Here is a 25,491-nt window from a genome sequence, read left to right on the forward strand (position 1 = left end):
CGCAGCCCACTGCAGTTCAGGAGAGCTCAAAGGGTCTCACTTAGTACCACTGCTTATAGGTTCGTGAGATGATTGGCTTTAGTCATCAGCAAATTACTGGGATTCCAGCTGCTCTGGTACCATTTCAAATGAGTGATGATTCAGATAAGGAAGGCTCCAAGGCTGTCAGAGAATGACTTTGGATTCAGATAAGGAAGGCTCCAAGGCTGTCAGAGAATGACTTTGGATTCAGATACAGGATGTTCCAAGGCTGTCAGAAGAGGATTGAGTTATGTCTGAAGGATGTCAGGAAATGACTAATTATCCCTGCTTCTGTCCCCAGCCTCCACTGCACAGCAGGAGTCCTTGAGACGGTCAGGATGACTCCCTGTCTTTGCCATGCAAGAGTTCTGGTACAATCAAGGGATGCTTAACTGCCCAACTCATTACTCTTATGCTAAGACCTGGTGAGACTTCCCAAGTTCATAGATCGGCCCAGAGAGAGGGGGAAATGCACCAACACGCTTCCTCATAAGCCTGCAGATGAAACATGCTTTGTCTCAGGAAGACTGTTTTCCAAAAAAAAAGCAGCTAGTCCTTTCTTATATTGCCTGAATAACCTCGCACCTCCTGAACTATGGATCAGCTCCCTCTCCCCTCCCTGCTCTACTTTCAGAAATAGCTTACGGCCTTTCATCAATATCACATATAAATCTACAAGGCTACCACTACCCTTGGTCTCAATTTGATGCTTAATTTTATTTTATATTCAGACACACCTCGTGGGTTTTTGTTCATTCCCACTTTTCCATTTCTCACTGTCTAGACTCCACTGCTTTAGCTGATTATTTTCCTTTGGCATAAATTGAAGCATTCACCCTGCACATCGCCCTATTGCAAGCTGTAGACCAGTACATGCGTAACACAGGTCTCTGGGGACCAGCACTATATATATATATATATGTAGAAGGAAGAACTCCTCCAATGGTGCGGAGGTAACACAAAAGTTTGGAGAGGTCTGTGTGTCTATACAGACATTTGGGGCAGAAAGAGGATGGCAAGGCGGCCATTCCGGAGAGCAGCCAGAGCTTCTGACTCCCCCAATCTTCCCTCCCTCAGCATCAGCTGTTGCAGCAAGAAGGCATGGGGAACTCCACTGGTGGGAGCAATTTGGGCTTCAGACATTTGGAAAGGAAATTACAGGGGAGAAGGGGTTGCAAAGGGAAAGGCTCTCCAGTGGAGTTATAATTTGAGGAGAGCCTTTCACCTTGTCCCTCAGGATGAGGAGGGGATTGCTTGTGGTCCCACCATGCTCCCACCCAGGCTTAGCAGAAGTCTGGATGGGGCAGCACTGGGCGCAACAACAGAGCATCATTTCTCTCCTTCCAAATTAATGAACTGTTGTTGAAAAGGGGAGATCAAACAGAACAAAGGAATAGCCTGACTGTGCTTATGGCCCTGCTAGCAATACCATGTAATTGCTCAATTTACATTGGACTTAAATTACGTAAAAGTTAGTTTCATCAGTTAGACACCCAGCCAGATTGTTCCTTTAATTCCACAGATACAAACCTTGTGTCTATATGCACAAATACCTAAAAAATGAGAGTTATGCAGCTAAGCAAGGAGGCCTGTCCCCTCTGTGTTAACAGAAGACAAGTCTCTTATCAGAAGCCAGGTATATATACAATAGCCAACTTTTACATTCATGATTAACATTGGGCCACATTCTTCCCTCTGCACAGAATCTTGTCACATATTACTTCCCTCTCAGAAAACACAAAACATCATAAAAAAGAATGCAAGTTACATTAATCAAATTGTTTAAAATTTTAATTGAGATCCATGTTTGTCTTGCAACAATTTCTCAAAGGCTACGATGAAACACAAGAATCATTTTGAACGAGACTAAATAAAAGCACAAATCCCAGGAAATAATTCTGCATTTGGAGAGGACTGAATAGAAGAGCCTGATTTTAACTAAGAACTACAGGATTACCGATAGCGTTAGGGAATGTCCTTGCAAAAATTCCTCCCTTCAGTTAAGGCTTTGAAAAGAAAGTTTTTCAGAAGTGTGCAGCACCTCTAATCTCAAGGCAATAATTGAGAATTAGAAGTCCTTAGCATGCTTGAACATAAAGCTAGACAATTATTTTCTAAAAATAATAATAATAATAAAAAAATCTAACTTTACAGTGAAGAGCTATTATTCTTACTAAAAATGAGATTGATTCTTACCACTGGGAGCTGGCACTATAATCGCCAGTCACTCAGCTGTTCCTAATTTATTGGATGAAACAAATGATGCAACATTTCATGGTTGGTATTGTTTTATTGTCTAATATTGATTAAATATTTACACTGCTACTTTTCAATCCACAGTTTACCATTCATACGTATGGCTTTTACTTTTATGTTTAGCACATCTTTGTGTCAAGTGTCAGAATTTCATTTCAAAAAACCAGGAACCTGATACCATATAGACAAGTCTCCTATATTTATGTTTAAACATATTAATTTTCAAAAATGATGATTTATAAAAGAAGAATCTGCTGGTAGCTTTCTTCCAGCTCATGTTTACCACAGATTCTACTGCGCTTTTCCTATTTTAAAGTGTTCCTTTTAGAGTGTCCTGCTGTCTCCACATGGGATCTTTTTCCTCCCTCACCCACTCCTCTACTGAATTTAATGCAAAAAAAAAAAAAAAAATAATCAGTAGCTGACAATTTTAAGCAAAAATATGAAGCGCTGTAACATTACCTACATTGCTTTTTACTGAAGTAGGTTCTTGAACACTCTAGCAACTTTGTGGAAATTTAACCAGACAGTGTTGAAAAGGCACAGTATTTTTGTGCTCAGAGACATCCAGCGACAATGTTTTTTCCCCAGCCTGAAAGTTAGGGACGGCTGTTAGGATACAGGAAACAGTTTGATCCAAAAATTCACAGGTACCCAATTGTCACTTACAATAGAACCCACCAGATTTTACTGATTCTTCTGCCACAGACACCCTGCAAATCTATAACAAGAGATTGCTTCTATTGCAAGAGGAAAAGAGGTGAAGTTACTCTTACATACATATCCGGGGATGGTGTAACAATGATACAAGCTATTTGTGATTAAAATCCTCACAAAGCTGTCCGTCTCTGTGGTAGTTTCTGTTCCATGGTATTACATGAAAAGTTATTTTTCACATAAGACAGAAGTTTAGTTGTACATGAAGAAAGCTAATTTTGGTCCACTTGTCCAGCTTCCTGAAGACAGCATATTGGAAAGCTGACCACTGACGATTCAAAAACCAATGTAAAAGTTAACAAAATAATTTGGTATTTCATTCCTAAACCTGCACAGTGTGGTTATTTGTCCTAGTCATCCATCTTTTCATTCTGTGTGCCCACTAACTGTTGAGTTTTTAAGTCTTCAGCTTGTTCATGATCTTCCTTATCTGCATCATCTACTTGATTAGGTTTCTTTTCTTCTGCTTCTCCTTGATCAATAGTTTCATATTCTACTTGTTCAAGGTCTGTTCCATCTATAAGTTCTGCCTGTACTTCTTCCATCTGTATTTGATTTACATGCTCAACATGTAACTGCTCCACATGAACTTCAGCACCTTGTTCAGTTTGAATGTGTTCAACTTCCAAGTAACTAATTTGCACCTGTTCTTGCAGTTCATCTAGCTGTGTGCCTTTCCCCTGATTGTCCTGTATGAGATCCTGGTGCATCTGTTCCACAGTTACCTGTGCAGGATCCACTTGTACCTGAATTACTGGTAGGACGTGGACTTGCTCCACTTGTTCTATTATAGTCATTGATGTTACTGGTTCAGCTTTCACAGCTTCCACTGGAAGAACCTCTTCTGTCACTATTCGTTCTGAAATATTGTGCATTTCTTTGAGATGCCTTCTCAGCTCACTGCCTTGCATAAACCACAAATCACATAAGGTACAGTGGTTGGGTTTGTCACCGGTGTGTATTACCAAGTGATCTTTGAATTGATCCCAGCTGTTAAACACACTGTTACAAACCTGAAACAAAAGATACAGTTTGTTAAACAGTGCCAACAGAAAAATGACTAAGTACAGTGCCTATTTCAGATCATGGCTTCAGATAGTCTAGCTTCTTGCTACTTGGATTAAAAAAACATATAAGTTAGAGGTAAAAGCTGAGAAGTCAGCTTCAGATGAACAGAAGACCTAGTATTTATTTATTTGTTTTTAAGAAATAGTGTGCTGCTTTGAGTCCTGCATATATAGGATACCTACAAAATTTATGAATCAGTACAGCATTTGAAAGTTTTCTTATTTTAACCTTATGTGAAATTTACATACAGTAGCATGCCCCAATAAATATCTGGTGCTAGAATTTTGGGTGGAGAGCTATTTATGTAATAATATTGTACAATGAAAGTGTAATACAAACTGTCCCTTTGCTGAAGTTCTGGATGTAGTACTACTAGCCAACTTTTCCTTAGCAGCTTTCATTTGGCTCATGGCGTCGTGAGGTTTAACTGGCTAGACTGAACTCTCCCATTTTGCCATTTCAAAAAACCACTTGAATGATGTCAGCAGATAAAACTCTCTTAAAACTTGATCACTTTAATTCTCTTCCAGCTAAAAGTACTGCCTCAACTGCAGACACAACATTTTCACAAAGCACATGAGCACACTTCGTTCTCTTCCTACTGAGGTAGTAGCCTGAAAACAACACAAAAGAGACTGCAGAAATGAACGAGGTGCCAGGTGTGATGGTCTGACAAATTATAGTCAATGTCTCAAACATTCATTAAAGAACTTTGGTGAAGAAAACAGCCTCTGTAAAAATGCTGGAGTTTTGTGAACAGGACAAATGTGGCCGGAGGAGAGGGCCCCATAGAGGGTACGACCGCGCTTCTCCAAAGCCACAATTCTGTATCTTAAGTGACCAGGAGAAGGAGCACAGCATATGCGCCTGGAGGAGGAGGCCCCATGGAAGATGGGACTGTGCTTCTATCTTAAGCAGTCATGTCAGCAGGGAAAAAGAGGCAACTCCACAATGAACCCCCCCCTCCAAAGCTCACCGACTGATTCCAGAGAACCCCTGGAACAGGAACTGCGCATGTCAAGACCATCAACTAACACACTATAAAACAAGGGAGAACGAGTTCTCAGTGCGCACCCTCCAGAAATGGATCTCTATGCTGGCTGGACCCAGGACTGGTGAAACCCTTTTCTTCTCTCTTTCTTTCTTTCTCTCTTTCTCTCTCTCTCCCTCTTTTCCTTCTCTCTTTTCCACAGTCCCTACCTCTTATCCTTTTAAACATAAACCGCTGACCAAGTCTGAGACTAGGAGTGGATCTAGCTGCCCCTGGGCTCCTCTTTGAGAAGGAGTGCAGAAAGCAAGGGGGTCTGCTCTGAACCTTGTGACTCAATGGGAGGGCTCTCCTTCTGATACAGTTTCATGTTCCTTTTTCCATTTCTTTTTTTACACCTCCCTTCTCTTTTCAAACAGCAGTTCACTTGTACTTGGGCAAGGTTAGCTAGGTTGAATAAATGTGGATTGTTGTTTGAACTCCCCTGGTGTCGTTTCACCTTAATTCTGACAAAGGAAATCCACAAACTTGAGTCACTCCAGCTTTGGGATGCGACACCAGGGCAGAAGAGAGAGAAGAGTGCAGTAGAGTCAGGCTTGGAGTAAAAAAACAGGCTCAGCAGTCTTTGGCTGCAGAAAGCAGCCAAGAACACGTTTCAACACCCCTTCACTGCTGGCAAATAGTTTTGAAACAGGATGTTCCATCTCCTCATAACTCTTAGCGTCCACAGAAGGATGATGGAGTATCTGACAGGGATTAACTCAAGAACAGGTCTGTGTAGTGGAGCTAAGTATCTCCACTTTGCTGTGGAAGTCTGTTAAAACAGGTTTGTGATTCTAGTGCCATGCTTTTTTTCCCCCAGGCTCATGCTTTAGAAAGAAGTTGCACATACACTTCTTAAAATACTAACCTTATAGATAAGCACTTGAAATTACTTAGTCAGGTGGGCAAACAGGCATAGCATGGCAGTTCATGTGGCAATTCACGCAGGGAGGCCACAGCCCCTTCCCAGCTTGAGAAGGCTACTCAAGTGGTGGGCATCTGTATTGGCTTTGTGTGGCAAGGTTTTGGTAGCGGGGGGGTTACAGGGCTGGCTTCTGTAAGAAGCTGCTGGAAGCTTCCCCTGTGTTCGAGAGAGCCCATACCAGCCGGCTCTAAGATGAACGCGCCGCCGGCCAAGGCTGAGCCAGTCAGCAATAGTGGTAATGCCTCTGTGATAACATTTTTAAGAAGGACAAAAAGTTGGGACAGACAGGAAATGGCAGCTGGAGAGAGGATGAGAACATGTAAGAGAAACAACCCTGCAGACACCAAGGTCAGTGAAGAAGGAGGGGGAGGAGGTGCTCTAGGCACCAGAGGAGAGATTCCCCTGCAGCCTGTGGGGAAGACCATGGTGAGGCAGGCTGTCCCCCTGTAGCCTGTGGAGGTCCACGGTGGAGCAGATATCTACCTGCAGGTCCAGGGAGGACCCCACGCCAGAGCAGGTGGGTGCCTGAAGGAGGCTGTGACCCCATGGGAAGCCCACAAGCAGTGGGAGAGGAAGGAATGCCCCGCAGAGATGGCAGGCTGTCCCCCCCCAGCCCATGGATGTGAGCTGGGGAGCGGAGGCCCCCAAAGATGGCCATGACTCCATGGAAAAGCTCACGCTGGAGCAGTCTGTGAGTGAAGATCAGCCTGCGGAAAGGACCCACGCCAGGGAAGTTAGGGAAGAACTGAAGCCCGCGGAAAGGACCCACGTTGGGCAAGTTTTGTGAGGAACTGCAGCCCGCAGAGAGGACTCACATTGGAGAAGTTTGTGAAGGACTGTCTCCCATGGGAGGGACCCCACACCGGAGCAGGGGAAGAGTCTGAGGAGTCCTCCCCCTGAGGAGGAAGGATTGGCAGAGACAACATGTGACGAACTGACCCCAACCCCCATTCCCCGTATCCCTGTGCCGCTGGGGGGAGGAGGGAGAGAGGACTAGGAGTGGGGTTGAGGCGGGAAGGAGGGAGGGGTGAGGGGAGGGTGTTCTAAGGGTTGGGTTTACTTCTCATTATCATCCTTGTTTTGATGTGATTTGTAGTGAATTAAATTGGTTTTGTTTCTTCCCCAAGTTGAGCCTGTCTTTTGCCCGTGACCATAAGTGGGGAGTGATCCCTCCCTGTTGTTATTTTGACCCATGAGCCTGCCATTGTATTTTCTCCTCATCCCACCGTGGCCGGGGCAGGGGAAGTTAGGGAGTGGCTGCGTGGTGCTTTGTCACCAGCTGGGCTGAAACCATGACAGAATAAGATCACTCTCTCTTTTGGAACAAATAAAGCCAATATCCAGCAGTTTTCTTCACTACACAACCCAGTTTAACCTCAAACCACAGCCATTCTGTAAACTGAATAAGGTGAGACTCTTAAGGGGAGGAGGGAGAGAGAGTGCAAGCATGCAAGAGAAAGTGAGGAAGAGGGAGAAAGTGAAAGCGATTGAGCAAGGCTGTGAAAGAGGGAGCAGGAGAGAGGGTGAAAGAGCATGCCAAGAGGGATGCCCAAGAAGGGCATGTGTGGGGAAGGGGGAGGGGAAGAGGGAGAAAGGGGGGGAGGAGAGGGAAAGGGGGGGGAGAGGGAAAGGGGGAGGGGAGAGACAGAAAGGGGGAGAGCACACAAAAGTGTGTGAAAGCACACACGTGAGAAAGAAAAAAAGAGCAAAAGTCAGAGGAAGAGGGAGAGAGAGAGGAAGAGAAAAAGCATATGAGAAAGAGTGAAAGAGCGGAAGCTAGAGCAAAAGCAAGTGAGTGGGCGAGGGCAAGAAAGAGCAAGAGAACGAAGTGTGTTATTTAAAATTGTCACAGCAGTGGGGTAGAAAAATGGCAAATAAAGATGCTACAACCAACCTCAGCTCGTGTAGTTTCTAGCTTTTCAGAGTTGGCTTTTAAAAGCTAAGTAAGACTTATCTGAACAGCTTTTCAAATCTCAGTTACATATAGTGACCAAGTACCCTAGCCATCCATCTACAGCATTTGTATTTGCTTAAAAGTCATTACAGATTGTCATCTTAAGTTGGAATGACTTTCCAGACAAAGTCAATATGCAAAAGCCTAGGTCAGTGCATTAAGAACCTTGAAAAGGAAGCAGAAAGATCAGTAAAATGCAGATGAACACTTACCTACCCATAGGAATCTCTCTAGTATTATAAGGCTCCATATCAGTAATTCCGTATTTTAAATGGAACTACTTAGATGTAAGAACTTATCTGCATGTTGTGCTTGACTGCAATCCTTGTATTTATTTTACTAAAAGTAGCTCTTGGAGACATAAGCCTACTCTTGCCTTTCCTGCTCAGTACTCCCACACTCCCTCAGCATAGGAAGGAGCCTCAGACTCTGCTACTTCCATTACCCACCTGACATTCGTACAGCTTCTTTCTTCCCTTTTTAGCTCCAGCTCCAGACTGACAGGCTGTCAGGTGACATTTGAGCGTGCTATTCCTAGCAAAACGTTCATGGCAGTTTGGACATTCAAATGGTTTTTCACCTGTTAAGACAGATACAGGGATTTGTAAGTGTATAAAACCAGACAGTTTTCTGTCATCTCTCTCTTCTTTCCCTCTATCCCCTTTGTGTAGGTTGATAAATACGCTGAAAAGACATGGCGAAGAGGAGAAAGACACTCCATGTAAACTTTATTTATGTTAAATAAAAGGGCAAAAACCTAATGTGGAGTCATTACTCTCATTTAGGAAAAACCCCAACGTAACAATTACCAATGCTGTTTAAGGAACATTTAGGGTTTTATGGAAATTAGATTACTATCCTGACAAAATATCTTAAAGAAATAGCACCTGTTTCTCTCTTTTCATCTGATAATATTTACAATTAAAGAATCAACATTAGTAAGTATACAAAGTGACACATTAAAGAAGGAAGTATTTAAATAATACAAAGTTTTGTTTTCAAGAACAGTAACGGCTTGCTTGGGACCTGAAACTGAGCTCCAGAAAAAGAAGTTGGCACGGAATAAAACAAACAACACCCCTTCCCCCGCAAAATAGAGTGAAGAGAAAGCACAGAGGGACATAAATAGGCACAAGCAAGATAAAAATTCCTTTCAGTTTGGCCACTTCATTTCAAACCTGGTACCAAACACAGAAGCCAGCTAAGAACAACAGCAGGGGAGGCTGAAAACAGGTTGTTTTCTCTTTTTCATCCAAAGAAGTATGTTGTTATTACTGCCATCAAGTAGTAAAAAAGAAAAACTGGTGTCTCTGTTTACTAATTTAATCATGCACAAACACAATGAAATTCAAGGAAATTAAAGTACAAAAAATTAGGAACAGTGTGTTTCTTCTGAAAGTCTGATAGTTATTCAGTGGAGGTACTGACACCAACATCACTGCTGAAACAAACGGCTTAATGAACTCCAAAAGAGGCTGAGTCATTTCAGTGAATAATATAAGAATCTATCCTAGCTAGTTTAAAAGTCTGCAATTTCAGGAATGCAATAGTTATTGCCTATTGAGATGGAAAGCCAATAAACCCATATTTTCAAAAATAAAGATATTCAGAAGTTCCTAATTACATTTCAAAAGAAATCCACAAGTAGCCTATAATTCTCACTTATACACCTAAAGGCTACAGAAAAATGTTAAATGGTGGGAACATTCCCCTTAATAGTTACAAAATGCTATGTTTTTGGAGGCTATTGTACAGGTAATACAGAGGATGCTGAACTACCACCAGTTTTGCAGGTCAAAACCCATGGACTTTGCCCAAGCAACCAATGGATACTAGAGAGCAAAACTCACACCACAGACCTCCACCTGCCCTGTGATCTGGTCACATTTAAATAGTTACTTGGAGCAAGGCACCAGTCAGGGAGAGATTTATTCTATTCTTACCCAAATTCTTCAGTAACCTCCAACATATTCTGCCAAAAGTGTCTGAAAGTGGCAATTCAAAGATAATGGTGGCAATATCCAAAAGCCAAAAGACATGGTGTGATTTCTTGTACAGTGCAAATCACTGCAGTGGCCTGAGCTGCACCAGTCACAGCAGTAATGGAAAACACAGAGAGCATGCCAGCTGTCTTCTCTCCTTCTCTGAGAAATACACTGGCGAGCTGGGGGCTAACCTTCTCTGCTAAAGGTGACAACTTGCTTCTCCTCCCCGGCACATCATCCAACTATGAGTTTAGTCTCATCTAAGTGAGATTTTATGAAGAGGGAGGGGTTTGGCCTGATCTAATGATTATCTTTTTTCTCCCTTTATGAGAATGGATGAGATTTCACTTGCCAATTTTAAGTAACTCACAGGACAGAAATTCTGACCAGAGATAAGCCAATATTGTGCTGGTCTTTTCTAATCCAACAGTCACAGGAAGGAGACCGCCCCAAATAAATATTTTTTTAACCCAAAGAAATTCATAACTACTAACACAGTGACTTTTATTTGCCTAACATGTAAGAAATACCAGGTAATTCAACCTTAACCATAAAGCTACCATAACATTATTTAGAACGGGTTTAGAGAGAAATAGTAAACCTAGTTATTATTTTTTTTCCACAAACACACCAAAGGCAGGTCTTTATCAAATGAACTTATTGGGATCATTTATTCAAGGCACATAAATAGAGTCCATTTATTCACTCCTATGGAAGATGTTATTTGCAGTTTGAAGTTCAATTCCTGTAAAACATATTTTAGATTTACCAAGAATGGCAAAGACCTTGATTAATTTTTCTGAAGATGTTTGTATACAAATTACTTCAGCTACAGGGTTTTCAGAAAAGGGCAGATTAATTTAGCTGCTTGGAGCACATCACAATTCCATCACTTCTACCTTCACTCATGTGAGCACACACACGCTCTCCATAAAAGGAAAAAAAAGAAAAAAAAAAAAATCAAGAAAGCCTAACTGTGAGAAATATTCAGCAGTCAAGATTTCCAGTAAAATCAGAGGGAATCAAAGCTGTTCAGTAGCTCTTTCTGCTAGGGAATATAAGCTTTGCAAAATACCAGGATAAAAGCAGCATTATGAGAGCAGTAGCTTCATTCTAAGCCTGATTTCTGTATGAGGAAATAGCTCTTCTTGAGTTCAATAGCTCTAATTTGTCTTACACAACAGATACACACTATTTAAGTGCAGCCTTGCAGTATTTCTGTCCTGTGCATTACTTATGATTGGTAAGTGAAATCTCATCCATTTTCATAAAGGGGAAAAAGCTAATAATTAGGTCAGACCACCCCCCCTCCCTCTTTATATGTTCTGGTGATGACTTTGTAATAATTTCAGAGTTACATGACATGCAAGAGATTTTTGAGGTGTTTTTTTAGAGACCAGAAACTGCTTAAGGCACTGAATGTATGAGTAAGAAACTCCATGGATCTCCTTCCTTTCTATTACTGAGACAAAGATAAAGCTGTTGGTCATGTCAAATTCCTACATCAAAAAGAATTACCAACACTGCTAAGGTGTCTATTTCTGCCCCAGTTGTTATTTTCATGTTATTGCTGGTGTTGTGATTAAGCAGCAAGAGGAACAAATACTTTGTAGGACATTTTCTCCAAGGCCTTTTAATTTCACTTTAGCATTCAACCAGTACTATACAGAATTCAGAACTTAGAAAGCCTTTGGCTGAATGGGGTTTTTCCCACTGACCTTAGAAGAGCACAGTTAGGTGGTAGTATCTGTCTTGATTTTAAGCTTAAGGCTTTTGAAAATGCTAAACCAGAAGTAATTGGACTCCACACGTTATACTTGTTGTATCAATATATATTTAGAAAGTACTCTGCACCTCCTGTGATACATTAAGTTGCTTTGTCCCTCAAACCCTTTATTGAAACAGCAACCAACATATTGTGATATTTGGGCTACTCTGTTAATCTGCCACAAACTTTTCTCTGAAAAGACTTTTGTTAAGCAGCTTGTATTTGGATTGCTCATAATGGAGAAACACTCCCTGCTTTGTAGGGGATAAGGATTTGCCAAAGACTGTTTATAAACAGAACTTTTAAGGGGCTATTGGGAATAGACTGGACACAAGTGTCATATATCAATACTCAGCAGTCCCATACACAGATACAAAGAAATTTTAATTAAAAGGCTTTAACAATAAGAAGCTGCAAAAGAAATCAGTCTGCTACCCTCCATTAAATTCTTACTGATGACTCATGACTGACTTATTAAACAAAAACATCTGGAAGATCAGGACCACATATATTTTACATTCAGTTATCTGTATAATGCTCAGTATCTGTTCAGATAGTAGACTTTTCAGTGAGATGAAGAAGCAGCATCTTAACCTCCCATATTATAAGGAGGAAAGAAGGAACACAAGTCATTTTGTACTCAGAAGATGCTATGCAGATTTCAGAGACAGATTTCACAGTAAAAAAAGTGTACTATAGTCACTAGAAATATTTTGCCGTGTTCATGAACAAAGAAAAATCAAATTGTAGATGAGATGTCAAAAGCAAGGGTGAAACTCTCCAAACAAGATGGTACAAGAGAGAATTGTTAGGGGGTATTTCATGCCCAATGCATTAACAGGCATTTGCTCAGAAGTTCTGTTAGAGAAGTAAACACTCTAAACTGTATTCCACTGAGAAGCTCACAGTTCAGATCATATTTCAACAGAAATATTACCTAGTAGAATTGTGAAAATAAAAGTAGCTCCTCAGTTTGGTACTTCTGAAGAAGGAAACACGCCTTAAGAAATTATTTTGAAAAAATGTTTAAGATTTAATAGACTTGAAAGAGAAGCTTCATTAGTGCTTTCTGGTTTTAGGAGCCTATTTTTAACCACCTCAATCCCTCAAGAGTTTACATCAATGGAAAACAAACCAAATGAACAAACAAAAAGACAAACCAGCATTTTAGTTGTAACTAGAAACCAAGTATTTCTAGCACTCAGGACTCATGTGTTCTCTTCAGCATATTCTCTATTTCCCCAAAACACACAACACCGCAAAATACTAGAGCCAAAGCCACAAGGACAGGACTATAGCAGTACTCTTACCTGTGTGCTTCCGGAGGTGCTCTTTAAAATGCCCAAAATGGTCAAACTGCTTATCACAGTACTGGCATATATGTATTTTTTTGCCAGGTCTTTGCTTCTTGCTGGCACCACCTTCATCAAGGTGGTAACAGGTGAGGTGCTGTTTCAAAGCACTCTCTCGTAGGTACCTTTTATTGCATATGTCACACTTGTAACTCTCAGTAGAGTGTGTTTTCATGTGTTCCTTAAAATGGTAAAACAATTTAAATGAACGGTTACATTTCTCACAGTGGAATAGATTGTTCACGTGTGACAGCTGAAGTTCCACAATTTCAATACCTTCTACCTGTTTGCATGAAGGATCAGTTGCACTATCACCTTCTTCTTGGATCTGGCATTTTCTCTCTCCCTGACGATATTTGCTGGTGATATCTGCCAAAAGAGCCAAAGCAGATTCATCTGATGTACCCGTTGTCTGTATGTACTTTATGGATTGCTCTGCAGAAGCTACTTCTTCCAGTGTTTCGATGCTGTCATCTTCCACTTCAATCGTATCTTCAGCAATCTCAACCTCAATTTCAACAGGATCTGATTCTGCAGATGGCAGTGTTTCTGTGATAACATTAGAAGTTTCAGCTATCTTCCTCTTTTTTGGTTTATTTTTACCTTGTGCTTGACTTGATTCTAACAGTGATGAATTTTCTTTATTCCTGTAAAGCATTTGCATAAACATGGTTAAGATCCATAAGCACTGACATAACAATTCGCACCTAATACTGAGCTTCTGTATCCAGCACTCTCCAGCTGTTTCTCAAAGAAGCTGAATGATGATGTAATCTGTGTGCATGTCAGAAGCTAATTTGTCCTTAGCCTATACTCCTTAGAGCTGTAAAATAGCATGGTTAAAGCTACAGAGCCTTTGACATAAGGCTACTAAAGTGTTTTAAACAGCTCTGCTTGAATGATACAAAGCACCTATCAAGAAGAAAGGCCAGTTAACCTAATGACATAGGTTTATCTAAGAAACTTGTCAAATTCTCTATTTGGAAAGAAAGGAAAGAGTTCTTTGGCCTGCCTACTCAGAAATAAGAATCAAGTCCTTCCTACACTCTTCACCTCTTAAGCTCTGGAGTGTATGCAATTGCCTGCAGTGCTTACAGCTTGTTAAGAGAACACTACAGCTGTGACTTCACAAAATTATTATTATAACATCTTGTACTTCAAGAAAGCACACAGCTAACAGCTGAGGTAAAAACAAAAGCCACTGGGATGTGGAAAGAGTATTCTAGTTTAATTTTCTGGGCTTAAATACAACCCCCAGCTCTGTTCCTGTTTGCCTTGCATCATACACATACAACCCCCTTCCTCCAAGATGTCAGGGATAGCATGCCATCTCAAACGCTGACAGAGCCAAGTGGACCAATGCTTTCAAGTCACACCCTCAGGATCATCCTCAGCACTTACATGCTGGAGGTTTTACTACTGATTATCAGTTTTGAAAATGAGTGGCTATTTTCTCCTCAAATCAGACTGACATGAGCAAGCTGTCCTTTTACCTTCCTTTGCAGCCTGATGACTCCTTTCATGTAATCTCCCTATCACTTTCATGTTTTCTAGTAATAGGAGAGAGAAGACTTTTCCCAGTATCTGTAAATCATACATCAGAGATATGTGGCTAATGATCTAATGCAGAATAGAGCTTATCAAACTGCACCTTACTCTATTCAGACACAGGAATACAGAGCAGTTAAACTTATAGTTTCATCTACCCTGGATTTCTTATGTCTAGAAGGTGACAGTTACTTTTGCACATTACTGCAAGGACCTCCAGGATCACGTACCAAAAGAATAATCCACTCAGCAAAGAGGAGACTACTGTCCTTGACCACATTGTGTTAAACTTTGAATAGGGATACACATATACAACACAACTGCACTTCAAGGAGTAACAGGTGGTTGTTTTCTTTCTAGTCTAGATTATGCAATGTGCAACTCTTTGAGGCATTATACAAATAGTTAGTTTTATAATAATCTCTACTTCAGCTGAAGTTTCTTAAGCTTAACCCTTTTAGTCAAGGCTCTGACTGAGGCACTGTATTGCAATTCCTCGCTCTCTTACTGTGGAGGAAAAAGCAGAGACTAACAGTGGTACTCAAATTTGTCTTCCTAACCAAAAAAACCCGCCAAAACCAAACTATCCTCCTCAAAAACTTTTCAAAATCTACAAACAATGGAAATAACTCTGAATAGACTGGCTTGCATGTGTGCTCATATTAAGAAAAACATTTGTTTCTTTGTAACATAAGAATTACAGTGTTTACTAGTGATGCATAACTAACAAACTGCATAACATTATACAATAGTGGGAAATAACTGCAGGCTGGACAGTTTAGCTTGATGGATAGATCTGAATCCTGGTTCAACAGCTGTACCGGTGTACACTGACTCAAAGTGATACTGATTAGAACATACTTTTTCAGTTTCTTTCAAATTCCTCAAGCAGACAGCTAAGGTCTGCTTTTTCTCCTGAATAAAGAAAAAAAAAAATATTTTGCTGGTATCATATTTAATCTTAACAAGGTCAAAAAACGGGTGTTTGTGGAGGTTGTAGGACTAGAAACTCACATCCCGTATCTTTCCTATTAAAAAAAAAATTACATTCAGCTCTACTGCCAATCCACAGAATAAGTACAGAATAAGTTAACTGGAAAATAAATGCTGATGTTGAAAACCAAGTTTGCAGTGTATCATGTCACAGAGAGTTTTTTTAAGTGAAATGTTAGCAGGCTACTAGAGGAACTTGGGCCAACACCACTCTCCTTGGCTAATGTATCTATGGGGAGATAAAAAGGAAGCCAACAGTCTTTCCTCAGCCTGAATGCAAAGACCTTTCAACAGGTCTAGAAGAGAAAGCAAGAATAACCATAACGCTGGGAGCATTTATTGCCCCTCTCTGTGCTTCATGCTAGCAGAACGGTGTAGCCTGCAGAAGGAAAGAGAACATGACAGCACTTTATGAAAGGGAAGGAAGGGGAAGAAAAATAGCACAATGGGACTAGCACCTGCTTTTCTCACATTGGAGTTTGGCAACAGAGTACAGTTCCTGGTACGGGATAAAAGGTGCCACAGCAACATTTGATTAAGTATTGATCCCGTATAAAACTGATTATAACAGTTACATTCATTCAAGAAGTTTAAGAGGTTAATTTTGCAGCAAGAAGTTTTAAGATCAGTGTTTATTCTCTCATAAACAGCAGAAAGCTGCATGAAATCAAACCACCAGCACAAGCTTAATAATGTGGTCTAACTACCGGAGGAAAATCGTCACTGTATACCCAGCTGTCAATCAGGTGTGGGCAGTCAAATAGCACACAGACCTGGTATTAGCTACCACAGTCACAAACCTACAATGTCTGCAACATTTATCAGCTGTGTCACCTGTCATCAAGTTCCAGCCCAAAGAATGTGACATTCATTTTTCAGCCCACATAATTCTGACCCTATCTTACAGTAGAAGCATATATGGTCCCACACAAGTTTAGGATGTCTCAAGATAAGGAACAGCACTGCAAAATACTGGCAGCCAGCTCTTGTAAAAGGATTCTTCTGACTGTACATTTCAGTGTTGGGAAGAAAAAGAGGCTTATGTGCTTACCTGATTTCAAGTGCTTTGATCGCTTCTAACATCTGTAGATACTCAGCTGCTTTCCAAACATCATTTGCTTCTTCCTCACCTTGGACCATTAGTTTTGCTGTATAGGTGAACTCAATTAGATGACGAAATGCCATGTTACTTACACCTGTATACAGGCAAGAAAAACAACAGTTTCTTTTAGCAATTACTCAGTCTCATGCACCTGATGAATCTTGCATACTTGCCTGCTCACCATTTTGTTCACAGTACTGTAGCTGCCGGTTTCATGAAGATGACACTCTTAAAAGGCTCATGATGGAATAAAAAGTCTACTACAGAAACATGTGAATCTGGAGTAACTACAGAGTTATGCAGCAATAAAGATAAAAGGAAGGATAAGATGGACAAAAAGCTGATTGAATAATAAAAAGTATAGATTTAAACACAAAAATACAACCTCTCTCAAGAGACCTCTGAGCAGCAAGTTACTGGAGGCTGAAATACTGTTCCAGGAATTTGCTCTCTGCCTACCAGGCAAGTAGCTGATGTGACGCCCATTTACAAGACGGGTCGAAGGGAGGATCCAGGGAACTACAGGCCTGTCAGCGTGACCTCAGTATTAGGGAAGATTACAGAACGGTTCATCCTGAGTACACTCACACAGCATGTACAGGACAACCAGGTGATCAGGCCCAGTCAGCATGGGTTCATGAAAGGCAGGTCCTGCTTGAGTAACCACATCTCCTCCTGTGACCAGGTGACCCACCTAGTGGATGAGGGAAATGCTGTGGATGTTGTCTACCTTGACTACAGGAAGGCCTTTGACACTGTCTCTCATGGCATACTCCTTGAGAAGCTGGCATGTCATGGCTTAGACAAGTGTACTCTTTGCTGGGTAAAAAACTGGCTGGATGGCTGAGCCCAGAGGGTTGTGGTGAATGGAATTAAATCCTGCTGTCTGCGGGTCACAAGTGGTGTTCCCCAGGGCTCATCACTGGGGCCAGTTCTCTTTAATATCTTTATCAATGATCTGGATGAGGGGATTGAGTGCACCCCCAGTAAATTCGCAGATGACACCAAGTTGCGAGGGAGGGTTGATCTGCTCGAGGGTAGGAAGGGTCTACAGAGGGATCTGGACAGGCTGGATCGATGGCCGAGGACAATTGTATGAGGTTCAAAAGGCTGAGTGCCAGGTCCTGCACTTGGGTCACAACAACCCCACGCAGCGCTACAGGCTTGGGGAAGAGTGGCTGGAAAGCTGCCTGGTGGAAAAAGACCTGGGGGTGCTGGCTGACAGCCAGCTGAAGACAAGCTGGCAGTGTACCCAGGTGGCCAAGAAGGCCAACGGCATCCTGGCCTGTATCAGAAATAGTGTTGCCAGCTGTGGTGGGTTGACCCTGGCTGGGCACCAGGTGCCCACCAAAGCTGCTCTATCACTCCGCCTCCTCAGCTGGACAGGGGGAGAGAAAATATAACAAAAGGCTCGTGGGTCAAGATAAGGACAATTTAATAAAGTGAAAGCAAAGGTCGCATGCGAAAGCAAAGAAAAACAAATGATGTTATTCTCTACTTCCCATCAGCAGGCGATGTCTAGCCACTTCCTGGGAAGCAGGGCTTCAGTACATGTAGTGGTTGCTCCAGAAGACAAAAATGCCCCCCTTCCATCTCCCTTTACTTAGTTTTTTTTAATCTGAGCTGATGTCATGTGGTATGGAATATCTGTTTGATTAGTTTAGGTCAGCTGTCCTGGTTATGTCCCCTCCTAAGATCTTGCCCTGCCCCAGCCTGCCGTTGAGAGAGACAGCCTCGATGCGGTGCCAGCACTGCTCAGCAGTAGCCAAAACACTGGTGTGGTATCAACACCCTTCTAGCTACTGATGCAGAGCACAGCGCTACAAGGGCTGCTATGGGTAGAATCAACTCCATCTCAGCCAGACCCAATACACCAGCAGGAGCAGGGAGGTGATTGTTCCCCTGTACTGGGCACTGGTGAGGCCGCACCTCGAGTCCTGTGTTCAGTTTTGGGCCCCTCGCTATGGGAAAGACATGGAGGTGCTGGAGCGTGTCCAGGGAAGGGCAACCAAGTTGGTGAAGGCCCTGGAGCACAAGTCTTGTGAGGAGCGGCTGAGGGAGCTGGGATTCTTTAGTCTGGAGAAAAGGAGGCTGAGGGGAGACCTTATCGCTCTCTACAACTGCCTGAAAGGAGGTTGTAGTGAGGTGGGTGCTGGTCTCTTCTGTCAGGTGGCTGGAGATAGGACAAGAGGAAATGGCCTCAAGTTGTGGCAGGGGAGGTTTAGATTGGATATTAGGAAAAATTTCTTTACTGAAAGGGTTGTCAGGCATTGGACCAGGCTGCTCAGGGAAGTGGTGGTGTCAGCATCCCTGGAGGTGTCCAAAAAACACGTAGACGAGGCGCTTCAGGAAATGGTTTAGTGGGCATGGTGGTGTTGGGTTACGGTTGGACTCGATGATCTTAAAGGTCTTTTCCAACCTAAATGATCGTATGATTCTAAGTATTGCTCCATGTCTATCTTGTTCTTGCATTCCAGCCAAGGTATCTGCCATTGGCCATCACTGGCAGCCTTTCTCATCTGACCAGAATGGCTGTTGTCAAGGAAAAGACTTTATGTCACACTGCTAGTCTTAAAACCATACCAGGTCTGCCTGATCTCCACTAGCCATGCATTGGGGGGAAGAAAAAAAAACCCGAAAGAATTAAAAAAAAAAAAAAAAAGGAAAAAAACCACCCACAGAACCTTACACTTTCCCTTCCAAAAGATCTAATTCAAGACTGTTCTTTTTATTTTTAGTTCAGGGGAAGTTCTTTTTCCAGTGGTGGTAGCTGCCTCAGAACAACTCGAGAGCTGAGATCTAGAAAGCTAATTGATACGACCAAGCAAGTATGTAAGCCTGTACCAAGGACACTACATTAATTTCCAGCTTGGGCACACAACCCTGAAGGTTTTTATTTGCACAACTCGGATTACCTTCTATCTCCACCAAGGGCTCCTGAGTGAAATCTTGGAAGAATTTGTAGAAGAACTGGCTACAGGCAGCAAGAACAGCCTTATGAGCTTTGAAATGGTGACCTACAGAAAGACAAAAATTTTGGATTAGGATAACCTTCCTCACACATAGTGCAGAATAAGTGCAGAAGCAGAAAAGAGACCGCCCAGTCTACAAATCTATTCCAGCAGCATATAGTCACTTAGTATGTCTATCCCTTGTAACATGGGATATTACTGCAGCTAGCCTGTCCCATCTTAGGCAGACCCTTGCTGACATCACTGACCTTGCTGAAGCTCTGCAACTCACTCAGCTGGAGGACTCACTCACTCCAGTGTTTCTCTTCTCAGATATTTAAGTTATGGGAAATTCCTATAAAAACTTTTTTCCTGTATGTCTTGGGCTCAGCTCTCAGGTTTTATCCAGGTTCTCCTTGGTTTTTGTTCCTCTTACAGACTTATGTGTTTTATCACCACTTCTGCCAGCATAAACACCACTGCAGAACAGAAGTGGTTCTACCCTGTTCTTCCTGTTTTCCAGACTGCGTATTCCCCATCACTGTCTCGCCTCCTCCATGGTGCAGGCATGAATGTCCATAAGGGTCCATAGGACAGAGATAAGCAACATGAATTAGAACTACACAGCTGCATACAAAACCAGCTTTGAGCTCAGCACATGGATTTGGGAATACCAGAGGAGGAACAAACATTCAGGATAAGTTTTGTGCAAGTGCTGTCAGTTAAACCATGGCAATTCCTGAAGAGTAATTTTTATTTCATTGCTTACTTTTTTCTAATTGGGGCTCTGCAGGACCGTTTTCCTTCAAGTGAGTTCTTGCTATCTTTCTAAAGATCAGGTGTCACTCCTTTAGCTAAGTCTGTCCTACTATCTTCCTTGAAGTCCTCATCTGTTCTAAGGTGTGTCTGGGATAAGAAGCAATCTTAGGTGACCTATCAGACTCCACCTTTTCTAAGGACATAATAAGCATCTACATCTCCATCATCCTTTTAAACTAATACTTATGTCCTTAGAACACATATAAAAAGAAAAGTGAGTGCTTCTACCCTATTTTAACTACATATTAAAATAGCAGGCAGATACCAGAGAAGAAAGAAGTAAATCTTATTTCAAGGTGGTTTTGCTGTTTTTTTTTTTAAAACACAATATTTGTACAAGTTCTCTGAATGCAAACAGTCAGCTCAAGTTAGGGAAAAAATATTTTAGCAATGTTTTGGAAATCCTTAGACAACACGTTAAATACAGCACAGCAGTTTCAAAGTGGGCTTCTATCTGAAAATATTTAGCCCCTTGTTTGGAAAAGCAGAAGCAACATTATTAATCACTGCTGGAGACTGTTCTCCCCAAGATTTTAAGTGAAACTCTGCAAGTAACTCGCACACTGGTACAGAACCAAGAATTTGTTAGTAGCCCAGTTTGACAGTTGACCTATGACAAACCCAAGAGCTTCCCAGCACAGCTGTCAGAATTCTCTGTATACCAACTGGTTCTCAGGCCTGTACATACCATCGACAATCAGAGTGATATCCGTAAACTGGTCCTGCTCACGTTGTTCATTCAGTCTATCCAAAATAACTTTATAGTGTTCAGGGAATTCCTGGATACATTCTACCATTTCTTCAGCTTCCATGGTGAGAGGACTAGTCTGCAAAAGATGTGGTAGGAGAGTAAGAATACTGTGCCACTCAGTAAATACTATGCACAGTCAGGTTAGTATACAAACATGAACTAACTAGCACTTTTCAGGGACTACAAAACCAATAGAAACACTAAACTGTCTTGGTAACAGCTTTACCTGATTTTAGCCAACAGGTAGGAAATGGTAGGGTTAATGATGTGGAGTAGAATATTGCCTTACACATACACATGAAAAAACAGAGTAGGTAAGTGTATTTCTTTATTCTACAGATTCAGCAGGGACCCACCTCCCTCAAAGCAAATACTGCAGGGATGTAATGTCCCCACAGCTAACTATTCAACAACACCTCAGCAGCATGATGTCAGAATGTTTATACAGTTATTTATCACAATTCTACCAATTCACTTGGTGGATGAACAGTTCTTAAAATTTTCATATTTAAGCCACATTTTGCACCTAGCGAACACAAGATGTTTAATTCCTTTAAATAAGAACGTAATAAAGCTGCACTTTTCAGCTTCTGAGTACATAGGAGCTGCCAGGGATTTAATGTGCTGTCACACCCAAGAGCATCTTATTCAACCAGGCTGCTTACACTTTTCTGCCTGCAAGGTGAAATATTCTTGCCAGCCTTTTGAAAGAGACACACAGGCTTGTAATCTGATGGCCCTTCCTCCCTTACTTATACAACAAACATAGCTGGGGGTGGGAGATGCAGGGGTTCTCAAACCTGAAGAAATTTAGCAGAACTCTGTGTCTGTGGACAAGAGGCAAATGTCAGCCTGCTACTTATGCAAAAGAACCTCGGGAGAGAGTCCAAGCACTTCAGTGGAAGCATTTCGCAAATTAACTCCAGGCAAAATGACTTCAGATCTGTGCAGCAGCACTCCTCTTCAACTCCCACATTCACACGGCTCACACTGAATATGCCGCAGAAAAAGCAAAGACGTTTCAAAGTCACATTAGCACAGAAACATTGTTTCTTTTCACAGTCTATCTCACTTGGAAGAATATGCGGTTTCTGCCTAGGCTTGAATGAGTCTTAAAGGAATTTGAGACATACCCTTCACTATACTGTTATACTTAGTATGGACAAAAGGAAGAAAGTCAGGAGAGCAGCTAGTATCAAACCAAACACTGAACAGACAGATGGGAATTTCTGGCGTGGCAAAGAAGCAGTTTTCTTCAGAGTGCTAGAGGAAACCAGAAAGCAGGTGCTCCCTGACTTCTGGTGCAGATTCTTTTTGCATGCGATTGGAATTGGAAAGTCCCGAGAGCAAAACTGTTCTTACACGTACTAACCACATCTGAGCTGAAGCCACCACACTTGCTAACTCCCCTGTGCAGCTGTGTAAATTCCACCTCACTTACAACAAACACACATAAGGTTATGTGGGATATGACAGAAGTAGATAGGAGAATTACCCAGTTATGACAAAGGTGAAGTTACTTTCTTATGACTAACAGACATCAAGTAAAGGAAATAATGGAATTCCTATGTTCGCCACAAAACACAGTCTCTCTGGCATCTCAGAAAAACTGGCCCATACCCATAGAGAAGTCATTTTTGCTGTGAGCACGAAAAAAGAAGAGCAGAAGCAACTGCTTATGGTAGTCTAGCTCTACCTGCTATCACTGCTTCGCCAGGCAGACACTGAAATACATATCAGGGTCTTAACAAGGGCAGAGGAGACCAGCCTGTGAGGGCAAGGTGAAGTGGAAGGGAGTGGATGCTGCTGCTGCTTTCAATTCACCTCATCTGTAACGATGGGTTGTCCTGGTTTCAGCTGGGCTAGAGTCAATTTTCTTCTTAGTAGCTGGTATAGCGTTGTGTTTTGGATTTAGAATGAGAACAACGTTGATAACACACTGATGCTTTCAGTTGTTGCCAAGCAGCGATTATCCTAAGTTCAGGATTTTTCAGTTTCCTGTCCTCTGCAAGCAAGCAGGTGCATAAGAAATTAGGAGGGGACACACATGGGACCCCAAGTGACCAAAGAGATATCTCATACCATATGATGTCATGCTTAGTATATAAAGCTGGGGGGAAAGAAGAAGGAAGGGAGGACGTTCTGAGCAATGACGCTTGTCTTCCCAAGTAATGGTTACGCATGATAGGGCCCTGCTTTCCTGGAGATGGCTGAACACCTGCCTGCCGATGTGAAGTGGTGAATGAATTCCTTGTTCTGCTCTGCTTGTGTGCGCAGCTTTTGCTTTAGCTATTAAACTGTCTTTATCTCAACCCACAAGTTTTCTCCCTTTTACCCTTCTGATTCTCTCCCCCACCTCACTGGGGTGAGGGGAGTGAGCAAGCGGCTGTGTGGTGCTTGGTTGCTGGCTGGGGTTAAGCCACGACATGGATCTAAGACGGATGACCAGCAGCTCCTGCCTGCCTTTTGTCATGTGGTATTCCACATAAAGTCTCCTGTGGGAAATTGTCAGCCATTTACTTCACCGTTTAATTCTTCTTGCCCATTTTTGACACATCATAAAAGGACAGATGACTTGCAGTTAAAAGCATAATTCCTTAAAAGTTAAAAAAAAAAAAAATGTTGACCTCCAACTGTCATGACTTCCACCTACCCAAATGCAATTTACTTCCAAGTTGAATGTTTGTAGGGCTACCTTACCAAAAATACCCCTCAAAATAATAGACTAAGTTCTCCCCTACCAAGTCTAAGACATCTTAAATTCTGTCTGAGAAAACTTTAAAAATACGAATAAGAAGACATACAGCTCATGATAGCTAGTTTATCGACAGGAATTAACACAGAACTAGTGAAAAGTGCGAATTCACTGCGTATCTAAATGCAGTCGCAGCAACCACTGAGTATTCTCATTTGAAAAACCTCAGTGATACTGCAGAAAAATGCCCCGTAGAACCGCATATATTTGGTAAGAGCATGACTACTTTGGAGGAAGAAGTGAAACCCAAGATGCCAAGGAAGGCAGGTGGAAGCGATCCAAGTTGCCACTTATGAGTAGGCTCATAGACGAGCGACGGAACCCGGACTACGTCAGTTGTTTTCCCTCGGTCTTCTTGGAAGAGGCAGTCAGCAGCTGACTTGGTAACACCGGCTGCCTCTCACGCCACACGCACGCCACTTGTGGGTCGGTTTCATCCAGATCTACCTCAGCGAAGCCATCTTATTGTCACTCTCAGTTCTCCTGGACGGCAGCAGGAATTCCTTGTGTTTGACGCACCGGGCGCCTCTTTCCTTTGCCCGTCCGGATCGCGCACCACCGCGGGCGCGGCCGAGCGGTTTCACGGCAGCCCGGGCGACCCGGGGGAGCAGGCTGAGCGCTGGCCAAACCACCGCCATCCCGCCGCAGCCACCTCCGGAGCCGGGGGGACCCGAGGGGCGTTCGGCGGGCGGGCACACACAGCCGAGCGCCGCTTCCGCGCCTTCCTGCGGACTCTCGCCCCCAAAAGCGGCAACGGCGGAGTCAGGGCGCGAGCCAGCCCCTCGCTCCCCGCCGCCACCGGCGAGGCCCGGCCAGGCCCGGCCCCGCTCCCGCCGGGCCGGCGGCCCAGCCCCGCAGCGCCGAGGGGCGGGAGAGGCTTCGCGCCGCGGCCGCCAGGCGGCGCCGCCGGCGCCCGGCCCCGCTCCCGCTCCTGCCCGGGGCTCCCCCGGCCGCAGCCCCATTGGCGAGGGCCGATGGCAGTCAGCGCGATGCCCCCGCCAATCGTAAGGCGGCGGCAGAGCCCGCCCCCTCCACCCCCCCCCGCCGGGCGGAGGAGCCAATGAGCGCCCGCCGAGTCCCAGGAGCGGGAGAAGGCGGAAGGCCTAGTCAGCGCCGACTGCCCGGCGGGCACGGTCGCGCCGAGAGCGGTGCGGGCGGCCGCCGGCGGGCGCGAGCGTCCGGCGGGGGCGCCCCCGGGGAGGCGACCGGGCCTGCGCCGGCCCGAGCCGTGCGCTTGGCAGCGCCGCCGCTTCGTTAGTCCGCGTTACGTCATCAAAGCGCGCATTAAATCGATCCCTTTTCAATTCCCGGCCGGGTCGCGCCCCGGCGGCGCGGCGCCCCGCGGGGTGGGGAGGCGGTTCCGCTAGGTACTCACCGCGAGGAGCCCCTCGTCCCGCCGCGCCCGCTCCGCCGTTACCGCTTCCTGCTGCCCAGCACGCTGGAAAGCGGGGCGGGCGCCGGCCAATCGCGACTCGCATTCCCGGCCTGCACCGCGG

At 43.4% G+C, this 25,491-nt stretch overlaps 1 protein-coding gene across 8 annotated transcripts; it reads right to left on the reverse strand.

Annotated features, from left to right (window-relative positions):
• Window positions 1-1,826: 1,826 nt before the first annotated feature.
• ZNF131 (zinc finger protein 131) lies at window positions 1,827-25,472 on the reverse strand. Of its 8 annotated transcripts, none has more exons than XM_049794351.1 (8): window positions 24,443-24,785; window positions 22,041-22,230; window positions 21,178-21,316; window positions 19,635-19,736; window positions 16,669-16,813; window positions 13,035-13,723; window positions 8,421-8,551; window positions 1,827-4,007 (listed from the first exon to the last, which is right to left on the reverse strand). In XM_049794351.1, exons 1-8 carry the CDS (start codon window positions 24,631-24,633, stop codon window positions 3,345-3,347), a joined length of 2,250 nt encoding a protein of 749 aa, XP_049650308.1. In that variant the 5' UTR covers window positions 24,634-24,785; the 3' UTR covers window positions 1,827-3,344. The 8 variants fall into 8 exon arrangements, with proteins under 8 accessions (XP_049650308.1, XP_049650301.1, XP_049650302.1 ...); XM_049794344.1 differs by lacking the exon at window positions 24,443-24,785 and having other exon boundaries at window positions 13,035-13,257; window positions 13,360-13,723; window positions 22,041-22,228; XM_049794345.1 differs by lacking the exons at window positions 22,041-22,230; window positions 24,443-24,785 and adding an exon at window positions 25,371-25,472.
• Between the last annotated feature and the right edge of the window lie 19 nt (window positions 25,473-25,491).

The sequence above is a fragment of the Accipiter gentilis genome, chromosome Z (genome assembly GCF_929443795.1).
Source record: "Accipiter gentilis chromosome Z, bAccGen1.1, whole genome shotgun sequence".
Classification (NCBI taxonomy): domain Eukaryota; kingdom Metazoa; phylum Chordata; class Aves; order Accipitriformes; family Accipitridae; genus Astur; species Astur gentilis.